General features: G+C 39.9%; 1 protein-coding gene across 3 annotated transcripts in view; it reads right to left on the bottom strand.

The window, feature by feature from the left end:
• YWHAE (tyrosine 3-monooxygenase/tryptophan 5-monooxygenase activation protein epsilon) overlaps window positions 1-12,938 on the bottom strand; it is a 45,279-nt gene that overhangs the window by 9,990 nt on the left and 22,351 nt on the right. For all 3 annotated transcript variants that reach the window (XM_028497968.2, XM_028497967.2, XM_007123551.4), the window contains exon 2: window positions 1,676-1,875. In XM_028497968.2, coding sequence (XP_028353769.1) covers window positions 1,676-1,875 — 200 coding nt within the window. The remainder of the gene's footprint in view (window positions 1-1,675; window positions 1,876-12,938) is intronic.

The following is a 12,938-nucleotide window of genomic DNA, read 5'->3' as shown; positions in this document are numbered from 1 at the left end:
CCTTCCCACTGTAAATAATTCACCCACTCTCTCTTCTCCTATAATCTCGTTCTGATCCTAAGTAAAACCAGCTCTCTCCTTAATGAACTATCTTCTTTATGGCTTTCCAAGTAAAGACAGACTGCTCTAAGAGAAGGATGATTTCTGAATCTCTTAACTCCTCACTGACTCAGTATGACTGCTCTCCTAATACTCCAAACCCTTCCTCCTTGGAAGCTCATCCACTATGTTTTAATTTCTCAATTTCTGTTATCAGTAGATCTCCGCAGGCTCTTCACCCACATTCACTGAGTATCTACAGCTTACCTCTCCAATTCCAGGTATCACACACCAAGGTATTATGTTCCTTTCAACACAGTTCCTTCATCTCAACTCCATGACCTTCACTTGTCCATACTCCTAACTGTGCTGTTCTATCCTAGAAGTCTTAAATTCCAGCCTCTTGACTCTTTCATCTTCTCCCAATTTATCAGTTCCTCTCTTTGCTTCCTGCTTCCTTTCCTACTTATCCCAAATCCCACAATCTAGTTCACAGACTTACCTCTTTAGCACTTTCTCATTGCCTCATCCCTCTGAGACACCAAACTTGTCTACCGACAATCCATATTCTTTTTTCAACATATCTGAAAGTAATGGTCACACTGGTACCAGCTAACCACCTTCTCTGTAACCCGAGGTATGTTAATCACTCAGAACACCTGTTTTCCCATCTATGAACTGGAGTAATACCTACCCTTTACATGGTCATTTAAAGATTAAATACAGTATCTTGCACAATTATATATATTACAAATATCTCCCTGTGTTAGTCAGTAAATGTTTCCCTTTTCCCTCCCCCTACCAAATTTACTACTCCCCATGCTAACTTTGTGACTGCTTCTGTTATTTCCCTCACTGTACTCTTAAGAGTGTGTTTAGAATCAGTTCCACTAGAATCAGTTTCTCAACAGTGGGGGGCTATTCTATGCGTAACAGGACGCTCAGCAGTATCCCCATTTCTACCCACTAAAATACCAGCAAAACTGTCAAGTTCTGACACTGAAAAATGTCTCTAGACATTGCCAAATGTCCTCTGAGGAGTAAAGTCACCTCTGGTTGAGAACCACTGCACTAGATCAAACTTTTTTGACCAAAACCCACAATAAAAACATTACATATCCGTATATACCCACATGTAATATATGAAACAATAACTTTGTGAAATAATGTCCAATGCCCTCTGATACTTTCTAATCTATTAAAAAAACAATGACTAGACTGATCTTCCATAAAGATATTAACTGTAACTGTCTCAACTTTGCACATAACACCTAGCAACTGGTGTGGCACATAAGAGGCACACAAATATTTGTTAAATTGTCCTGAATGGTAATTTCAAGTCATTCAATGAAGTATTTTGTAGTTACCACAATAAAAACAAACATTAAATTAGTTCTTTACTTGTGTGGTGCTCAACACTACTCTCTGCAGCTTCCAAGGAAAAGAAGTTCTCCTCTGTCCTGAAATACTGTATAGCCTGTAATTCCCAATCCAGGTTAGTGAAAGATGTAAATCCATTAAAATGTAAAATATACATTACACAGGTATACAACAATGTGTGTACTAGGCTATGACCTAAACAGTCCACCACCTAAGACATCATTCTTTAAACTTGTCTAGGATATGACAATCTCACCATTTGCCGATATTCCCGAATCATTTTTAGTTTGTCTTCTCCTCCCTTGTTTTCTTCTTTCTGTTCAATGCTGCTGATTATTCTCCAGGAAGCTCTTCTAGCTCCAATCACATTTTTATATGCAACAGATAGGAGGTTTCTTTCTTCAACTGTCAACTCCACATCCATCCCTGCTACTTTCTTCATTGATTCCACCATTTCTATAAGTGAAAAGTAAAATGAGACCGTACAAACTATGTTTTGTTGAAACAACCCTATCACAGTAGATCTTTTTGCTGTCAAGCTAATGTAAAACAAAAAAACAAATTTTTTAACAAAATAACTTCACAATCATCAAAACTAGTATGAGTAAAAAACGAAAACCATGTAAAAGATAAAGTAAATTAAGAGCCCAGAAAAAAACAGGATCTAGAATATAAACTGTATGGAACCAAAATGACTTCATATAGTATCGAGTATAATCCAGCATGGCTTGGAGGCATCTCTCCCATATTAAGAGAACTAGGAGCACACACCTATACATTACCCAGTAAAAATAATTCAGCTGGCAGTTTAAAACAAAAGTTTTAAATTTACAGGCTCTAAAATGCATTTTCTCTCAAATAAATTATTCCCCAATTAAATACAAATAAATTGAACTTCCCCAAAAAGTAGTCACTGGAGAAGAGGGAATTCATTCATATAGCAAACATATACTGAGCATTTGGTTAGTCATAAACACAAACTTATCTTTGGGTATTTGCAATCCTTCCTCCTTTAGAAGGGCACTGTCCACCTCCTATGAATTCATTCATCAGCAAAGTTTTGTATGGTTCTCATTTGTCACCACTAGGTGGCGAGCAAAGAAAGGGGCCCAGATAAACCTTGGGAGTTCGCAAGTATAGGGAAAAAAAAGTTAATAAAATGCACGTGAATGCAAAGGAAGAGCCAAAAACAGCCCAATAAATACTAACTGAATAAATATATTAATGAAAACTATGCTTTTAGAAAAGACTAAATGCCATATTAGCATGTGGCTCTCCCAACTTTTAATGCGTCAGAATTTTTGTTTTGTTTTTTTGTTTTGTTTTGTTTTTTTTGCGGTAGGCGGGCCTCTCACTGTCGTAGCCTCTCCCGTTGCGGAGCACAGGCTCCGGATGCACAGGCTCAGCAGCCATGGCTCACGGGCCCAGTCGCTCCACGGCATGCGGGATCTTCCCGGACCGGGGCACGAACCCGTGTCCCCTGCATCGGCAGGCGGACTCTCAACCACTGCACCACCAGGGAAGCCCCGTCAGAATTTTTGGTGATGAGACCCAAACCTCTGCGTTTTAACAAGCACCCTTAGCATACATTCTAAGCATAAGCATACCTTAAAGTACGATGCAGATGCTAACTTTATGAAACACTGCTTAATGATATGATAAATTACGTGTAATCCCAGGAAATGATGTTTCCAAAAATTATCCTTTCAGGAATATCAAGAAGTTACATAGTGGGGGGAGTTCCCTGGTGGTACAGTGGTTAAGAATCCACCTTCCAGGGGGCTTCCCTGGTGGCGCAGTGGTTGAGAGTCTGCCTGCCGATGCAGGGGACGCGGGCTCGTGCCCCGGTCCGGGAAGATCCCACATGCCGCCGAGCGGCTGGGCCCGTGAGCCATGGCCGCTGAGCCTGCGCGTCCGGAGCCTGTGCTCCTCAACAGGAGAGGCCACAACAGAGAGAGGCCTGCGTACTGGAAAAGAAGAATCCACCTTCCAATGCAGGGGACTTGAGTTCAGCCCCTAGTCGGGGAACTAAGATCCCACATGCTGCGGGGGCAACTAAGCCCGAGTGCCACAACTACTGAGCCTGCGTGCCGCAACTACTGAGCCTGCAAGCCACAACTAGAGACTACATGCCACAACTACTGAGCCCACGCACTCTGGAGCCCGTGCACCACAACTAAAGAGCCGCAACGAAGAGCCCACGCGCCACAATGAAAGATCCTGTGTGCCGCAATGAAGATCCCGTGTTCTGCAACCAAGACCTGACCCAGACAAATAAATATTTTTTTAAAACAGAAGTTAAACAGAAATATTAAGATGGTATGATCTTTAGAAAACGATTCAGTAGTTTCTTACAGAGTTCAACACTGTAAGACTAAGCAAGCCCACTCCTAGGTATTACCCAAGAGATACGAATATATATCTTCACAAAGACTTTTTTACATACATGTACACAGCAACTTTATTCATAATAGCCAAAGGTGAAAACAACCCAAATGTCCATCCATACAATGGAATACTACTCAAGAATAAAAAAGAATGAACTACTGATACAACTAACAACATGGATGAATTTCAAAAAAACATGACGCTAATTGAAAAAAGCCAGACCAGGGACGGAGGCTCAAGAGGGAGGGGTTATGGGGATATATGTATACTTATAGCTGATTCACTTTGTTGTACAACAGAAACTAACACAACATTGTAAAGCAACTATACTCCCATAAAGACATTTTTTTTAAAAAAAAAAAAAAGGAAAAAAGCCAGACCAAAAAGGACTATGATTCCATTTAAATCAAATTATAGAAAATGCAAAACTATAAAGGCAGAAAGCAAGTAAGTGGTTATCAAGATATGGGGGTGAAGTGAGAGACTTGTGAGCAAAGGAGTACAAGGGAAATTTGGGGGGTAAAAGAATTGTTCTACCGTCGTGGTTACACAACTGAATACATTTATCAAAACAATGCATTTGGGACTTCCCTGGTGGCGCAGTGGTTAAGAATCCGCCTGCCAATGCAGGGGACGCGGGTTCGAGCCCTGGTCCAAGAACATCCCACATGCCGTGGAACAACTAAGCCCGCACACCACAACTACGGAGCCTGCGCTCTAGAGACCATGAGCCACAACTACTGAAGCCCATGCACCTAGAGCCTGTGCTCCGCAACAAGAGAAGCCACCGCAATTTGAGAAGCCTGCGCACCGCAACGGAAGAGTAGGCTCCACTCGCCGCAACTAGAGAAAGCCCACACGCGGCAACAAAGACCCAACTCAGCCAAAAATAAATTATTTTTTTAAAACACAATGAATTTTATGTGTATAAGTAATGTATTATAAATTTTACCTCAATACAGCTGAATTTTTAAATGCAATCTGAAGCATTAAAAAAACAAATATTAATGCATATATAAGACCATCTGTGGGAGTCTGAGCACATTCATTTGAAACATCCATTTTTTTTTTAACCACAGCCATGAAAAAAAGGCTAAATTTAGTGGCAGTGGAGTAAAGAGGGTATCATTTCAAGCTCACTGCCATACTAGTTCTCAAAAACTAACAACAAATTAAACATGCCTCAGAAGTGAACCAGTAATTCATCTAAGTTGTTCCAACAACAAAGCAATTTAAAAAGTAACCTAGCTACACCAAAAAAAGACCATAATTCTTTTAAACTGTAGAGCTCTGCAACATTATATATGGAAAAACTTAACCCAAATATCTAATACCACTAAAAATTTAACAATGGTATGTCTCTGGGTACTATTCCAGATGACAGATTTTTTTCATTTTTCTCTGCTCTAGAAATTTTCAACAGTGATCATATAATAGTTTTACAACGTGAGGGGAGAAATATATTTTAAGTACTCAATGATATTCTACTATCCCAGCTTCAATTAAGTATACAATTCCCTTCGTTGAAAAAGCCACAAAACAATGCACAAAAGACTGTGATACAATACAAATACAAAAGTAGCAGTTATCTGTTATTATTAAATAACAGCTTTACTGATCTATAATTCACATACAAATCACCTATTTAAAGCAGACAATTCAATGGTTGTTAGTATATTCACAGAATTTGCACAACCATTATTATAATCGATTTTAGAACATTTTTCATCATTTGAAAAAGAAAAGCTCCATACCCATTAGCAGTCATTCCCCATTTACCCCCAAATCCCTCAGCCCTAGGCAACTACCAATCCACTTTCCATCTCTATGGATTTACCTATTTGGACACTTCATATAAATGGAACTATATAGTATGTTGTCTTCTGTAACTGGCTTCTTTCACTTAGCATGTTTCAAGGTTCAGCCCTAGTGCAGCATCTATCGATACTTCATTTACTGAATGTATACAGGTATATACCACATTTTACTTATCCGTTCATCAGTTAATGGACATTTGAGTTGACTTTCCACTTTTTGGCTATTATGAAAAATGCTGCTATGAACATTCATGTAAGTATGCATTCAAATCTCTTGAATATATACTTAAGGAGTGGAACTGTGGGGTCATATGATAACTTTCTGAGGAAGGAACTGCTGAACTTTTTAACAGGGGCTGCACCATTTTTACATTCCACCAGCAACAGAGGAGGATTCTAATTCCTCCATACTCTCACCAACATTCGTTTCCCTTTTTTTTTTTTAATAGTCATCCTAGTGGGCGTGAAGTGGTATCTCTGATTTTGATTCGCATTTCCTTGATGGCTAATGATGTTGAGCATCTTTTCATATGCTAACTGGCCATTTGTATATGCTCTCTGGAAAATACCATTCAGATGTTATGACAATTTTTGAGTTATCCGCCTTTTTATTACAGAGTTGTAGTAGTTACTTTTAAAAGCCAAACTACTCCTCATAGCCCTTTATCTTCAGAAATTTCTTCACTCCTGAAGGAACTAGATTAAAGGATAGTAGTAGCATGAAGCGAAGAGAAAAGAGCTAAAAGTTCTATAACCAGTGCTTTGTACCAATTTGCACAAATTATGACTATAAAGAAATTCCCATAACACTGGTGTCATCCTTATCCTTTTTTTAACACCAGCAACAGAAACACAATCCTAACTATAATATACCCCAAAAGTATGTGAAAACCCTAATTTATCCAAAACTCTAGACTAGCCACACCCTTAAAACCTCCATCAGCAGAGGACTAACACCAGTTACATTCACATAACGTTCTCAAACACTAGTATTTCATGAAATCATTATTGCAGCAACTATTTTATCAATGCGATCTCAGCATTTCTCAGATGGCGGAAGACTGTCAAATCTATCTGCAGCAGATATGATCACAATTTATGAACCAGATAACTGCAACTCATGGTCAAATCACTACTTGTGGATGCACAGTTTGGTACATGAGTTTTGGGCAATAAAATATAATTTCTGGGACTCTTGACAGTCTGGGGACAACGGGTAGCTGACTGAAAATCACCACTGTTACAGAAACTCTGAAACATATAATCCTCACAACTCAACGGACATTTTAACCAAATACTAAGCTTGTTTCATTCCAGGTCATTTCTCCTTCAATGAGTGATAATAGCCTAGTTAGACATCCATTACATTAAACCAACTTGCTTTTTTTGTTATTGACTATCCTGCCAGGAGAGTCACATGTTTTGCACCCCAACTTTAATTTAGCTTTGGTTCTTGGTTTTTGCTCTCTGAACTATTTACACATTCCTTCGATAAACGCATTCACAAATAAAACACCTCATGGTAGGCACTGTTCCAAATGCTTTGCACCGGAACAGACACTGAATCTGAATGCACTGAATCTGAACAGACCTTTCAAGTAGGTACCAGTATTATCCCCATTTTATAAAAGGAAACTAAAAACTGTGGGGGTGAAACTTGCTCAAAATCACAAATTCAGTGGACTACAACAGGCACTCTGACTCCACAGTCATGCTTTGATTTAATCATATTATCTCAGATTTGAACATTTATTTAAATTCATCTGTATGGGGATCCTTTCATTTGCTTTTATAAGAATAGATGTAAGATAAATGATTTCAATGACAACACACATACACGTTTAATACATTAAAATATGGTTTATTCCTGCTTACATCTTCTTCCACCTACAAGTTAACCTCCCAGAACATTATCTTCAAAAACCTTGGGCTTCCCTGGTGGCGCAGTGGTTGGGAGTCCACCTGCCGATGCAGGGGACACGGGTTCGTGCCCCGGTCCGGGAGGATCCCACATGCTGTGGAGTGGCTGGGCCCGTGAGCCATGGCCGCTGGGCCTGCACGTCTGGAGCCTGTGCTCCACAACGGGAGAGGCCACAGCGGTTAGAGGCCCGCGTACCACAAAAAACAAAAACAAACAAACAAAAAACAACCTTAACTGCCAGTGCCTAGTAGAGAGCAGATGCTCCAATGTCACTAACAGTAAACAACATCCCAGTAAACTTGATTCTCCCAAGACTGTCCCTGCCAGATGGTAAAACAGGTCTCTGCTGAGGTCCAATAGTCTTAATTTTATAAAGACAGAGTACAAAATCTAAAGGGGGACCCTACAGTTTCTAGTAAGAGCCAGACTCAGGATGGAAGAAAACTGTTCAGAATCAGTCACAGGAAAACAAGCAGACTTTGTACTGGATGATAGGACTCATGTACCTCCTACCAAAGTATACAGGGTCATAACCATAATTTCTCTGAACATGGAAAAAAATGTCTGCCGGCTGTCAGAACACATAATTCTTACTTAAAAGACAAAAAACTGAAAAAGTAACTTGCCTAAAGTCACACAGCTATTAAGTGGTAAAACCAGAATTCGAACCCAGACAATCTAACTTAAGTGCCTGAGCTCCCTCTTAACCACCACATTCGACTAACTTTCCAAGTAGTGTGCTCATAGAAACAAATTCTTAAGTCCAAAAACACTAACGGCAAACACCCCAAGGACAGAAAAGGGCCACAGAATCAAACCACTGCCTTAAAAAGGTTCTGTCACTCAAGGTTCTGGAGAGGTCTTGGGTTTGCTTTATGTAAAGATTGATCAGTTGACCCATGACCTTTCCTCTTTGTCTAGGAAACTATTCATCCCTCTGGATCAAGTTCTTATTCTGCAAAGCCTTACTGTACTCTCCAACCCATGTTCATACTTCTTTCTCTGTGTTGAAGATCAGTGTTTTTCTTCCCATCAAATACTACCGTCCTAAAAGGGCATTAACTGTGTCTTTATCTCTCTTATCCCCAGAAAAGCACAGTATCTAATGCTATAAATGGCACACAAATATTTGATCAAAGAATGAAGAATGTAAACTGAACTATGTTAACAGAGATTGAGAAATATATTCTGGTGGGCCTGACTATATCACAGATAAATGAAACCTATTTAAGGATTCCCCCCAAGATAGAACAAGAGATTCTATAGTCCCTTCTCAGTAATTTCAATAGGCCCTTTTTCTGCAGCCCATTTTATTTTGTAGAAAATTTAGCTATATCTGTCCGTAAAGAAGTTTCTACGACCCAAAGAATCATCCTGAAGGTCTGAATTCTGTTCATTAAATACATAAAGGGGAATTTAGTGTAGGTGTCCTATGTTATCAAACTTTAGCTAAATGCCTATAGTACATTCAAATAATATACCCAAATTAACAAGACTATGGCATCTTAGGGACTTATGAAGTATGCAGTATTATATGATCTGATCTTGAATTCTGTACATGAAATGACTAAAGAAGACCAAAACTCTTTCATAATACAAAAGTCAAGGCATTTGGGGATATTCTGAGAACTGGGTATACTGTAGTCTAGAAGGCTTACCAATTCATCTACTATAGATTATCAAGAAAACGCACAAAGAATGTGAAGGGTTATAACTTGTCTTTTACTACATGGAAAAGTGGCTGGTTGATGTTTAAAAAAAAAAAAAAAAAAAAAGAGAGGGTAGGAAATAAGCCCATCAAAGCAATCTATAACAGAGGATACAAAAGCGCCATTTTAAATAATAACCAGATTTGATTCCCAATCAAGAGCCTCCTAGGGTGCATTTAGAGCAAGACAATCAAGGGGAAAAAAATCTAGCTCTTTCCTTTACATAAAAGACTAAGATATTCTACCACTTCACACCCATTAGGATGGCCACTATCAAGAAACCAGAAAACAGGCGTTGGCAAGAATGTGGAGAAATTGGACCCCATGCCCTGTTGGTGGGCATGTAAAATGGTACATTTGCTGCGCAAACCAGTATGGTAGTTCCTCGAAAAATTCTGAAAACAGAATTACCATATGACCCAGCAATTCCACTTCTGAGTATATACCAAAAAGAACTGAAAGCAGGATCCTGAACAGATGTATCTGGATATTTTCATAGCAGCATTATTCATGATAGCTACAACATGGACGCAACCAAGTGCCCATTGACGGGTGAAGAGATAAGCAAAAGGTAGATATATACATGCAATGGAATATTAAAAAGGAAATTCTGCAATATGCTACAACATAGATGAACCTTAAGGACATTATACTAAGTGAAAGAAACCAGTCACAAAAACACAAATATTGCATGATTCCACTTATATGAGATACTTAAATTAGTCATAAAGAAAGTATAATGTTAGTTTCCAGGGGCTAAGGGAACAATGGGAAGTTACTGTTTAATGGATACAGTTTCAGTTTTACAAGATGGAAAGAATCATGGGGATGGATGGTAACGGCTTCACAAAAATGTGAATGTATTTAACACCACTGAACTATACACTATAAAATGATCGTGGTGGGACTTCCCTGGTGGTCCAGTGGTTAAGACTCTGAGCTCCCAACGCAGGGGACCAGGGTTTGATCCCTAGTCAGGGAACTAGATCTCACATGCCGCAACAAAGATCCCGCATAACGCAACCAACATCGAGCGCAGCCAAATAAATAATTTTTTAAAAATATATATCACTGTTTAAAAAAAATGATCAACGTGGTAAATTTTGTTATGTGTATTTTCTCACACACACACGATGAAGATAAACTAAGTAGCTCTGTCCCAAACTCTGTAGTCCCCCCTTCTCAATGAAAAGTAATCCAGATGACAGACATGATGATGATAGTATTGATAAAATCTTCAGTTAACTAGGGACTGTTGATAAGAAACTCCTCCAAAGACCCAACATGAGAAGAAACTTAAGACAATAAATTTATTTCTGGCTTGCATGAAGGCAAGCTTCCCAAATCATTATGTCAAATGGAAAGAATGCAAAGTTAATCTCAGGGGTGATACAGAACTATCATGGGAAAAGCCAGGGGGAAAAAACCAAGGTACCTCTGTAAATTGTAAAACTCTCTATAAAATTCACCTTGTTGGGGCTTCTGTGGTGGCACGGTGGTTAAGACTCCGCCTGCCAATGCGGGGGACACCGGTTCGAGCCCTGGTCCGGGAAGATCCCACGTGCCGCGGAGCGGCTGGGCCTGTGAGCCATGGCCCCTGAGCCTGCTCGTCCAGAGCCTGTGCTCCGCAACGGGAGAGGCCACAACAGTGAGAGGCCCGCGTACCGCAAAAAAAAAAAAAATTTCACCTTGTTGAAATGATAAAAATCACCTCAGTAAAAATCTCTCTAGACCAATTATTAGTTATCAGGCATGGTTGTTTGAAATTGTTAGTTTGCGATCTATCAGAATATATATATATTTTTAAATTCCTTTTGGATGGGGACCATTTTTAAAGTCTTTATTGAATTTGTTAAAATATTTCTTTTAATATTTATTTATTTATTTGGTTACACCACGTCTTAGTTGCAGTAGGCAGGCTCCTTAGTTGCGACTCGCGAGCTCCACAGTTGCAGCGTGTGAGCTCCTTACTTGTGGCATGCAAATTCTTAGTTGTGGCATGCATGTGGGATTTAGTTCCCTGACCAGGGATCGAACCCAGGCCCCCTGCGTTGGGAGTACAGAGTCTTATCCGGTATGCCACCAGGCAAGTCCCAGTACGTACATACACACATACATACGTGTGTGTGTGTGTGTGCGTGTGTGTGTGCGTGTGTGTGTGTGCGCGCGCGCGTATGTATTGCCTGCTTTGGGTCTTCATTGCTGTCTGCGGGCTTTCTCTAGTCGTGTTGAGCAGGGGCTACTCTTCGTTGCGGTACACAGGCTCCTCATTGCAGTGGCTTCTCTTGTTGTGGAGCACAGGCTCTAGGAGTGCAGCCTTCCGCAGCTGCAGCACACGGGCTCAGTAGTTGCGGCACACGGGCCCTAGAGTGCACATGCTTCAGTAGTTGCGGCTCGGGGTCTGTAGAGTGCAGGCTCCGTAGTTGTGGCACACAGGCTTAGCTGCTCCGTAGCATGTGGGATCTTCTGGGACCAGGGATCAAACCCGTGTCCCCTGCATTGGCAGGCAGATTTTAACCACTGTGCCACCAGGGAAGTCCCAGAATATATTTTATATGCATACATCTGGACTGACATATAGAGAAGTCTTTACCCCTCCCCCAAGATATATTAATATTTCTATTAAATGAGAGTACTGCTTCAAAAGAGGAAGATCTATTGTTAAAATAGAAGTGTAAAAACTATACTTTTCAATGTAATACCACCATTTTCCCCTCACACTGAGTTTTTCACTTTATCACATGATGACTATTACCTTAGAGACACTTTAAAAATAACTAAAAACCTCAAATAAGGATAATACGATAATAAAGAGAAAAGAATCACCATCACAGAAAGCCATTCTGCACTAGAAGAGAACAGCAAAAGGAAGAGAACAAATATCTTGAAGTATTTTCCCAGTTGCTGAAGAAAAAAGTTTTTTTTTTTCTTTTGTTCGCACCGCACCACATGCAGGATCTCAGACCAGGGATCAACCCCGCACCCCCTGCAGTGAAAGCGTGGAGGCCTAACCACTGGACCACCAGGGAATGCCCCAGTGTCAAAAGTTTCAATTTTGGGAACAATTCCGTCTTATGATTATCAGAGAAACTTAACATTGAAAGCTGGGATGTATGAAGGTGAATGCCTCTTGTACCATACACAGAAAAAATATTTGTGTTTTCTGGGTCAAAAGTGGGGAAGGAAAAAAAAAAAAAGTGGGGAAGGTAAGTACAGCAGCAAAGGAAAATCTGATGTTTGCATGGGTTGGGGTAGGGGGGTGGGGGAGTTCACAAATGAATAAAAAGCAGAAAACCAGACTTGTGCCAGCAACAGTAGAGAATAACTAGATTGAGGACCAAAGGGAGAACTAAAAGGCTTAAGATGAAAGAGCTCAGGCTGGCCAGAGAGCTTAATGTGATGACTATCCCCCTTAAAATCTCAATACTTAGTTCTGAAGAGATATGGTTTAGAAATTAAGGAATGAAAAGGAAATCCACCAGAGACTTAGTGTGCACAGAAGGGGGAAGTGTTATGCCCTTTAATGATTCATTCATATTGAGGCATGCCATGAAAGCAAAATATCCTTCATATAGCATGCACATATTTAACATACCAGCCAAAGGATGACCTTTAGAGAAGCTGGCATATAATTTTGAGACAAAAAAAAAAAAAAAAAAAAAAAAAAGGACTTCCCTGGTGGCG

The sequence above is a fragment of the Physeter macrocephalus genome, chromosome 14 (genome assembly GCF_002837175.3).
Source record: "Physeter macrocephalus isolate SW-GA chromosome 14, ASM283717v5, whole genome shotgun sequence".
NCBI lineage: Eukaryota > Metazoa > Chordata > Mammalia > Artiodactyla > Physeteridae > Physeter > Physeter macrocephalus.
The sequence above is the reverse complement of the archived record's forward strand: the minus strand, read 5'-3'. Positions and strand labels throughout refer to the sequence as shown.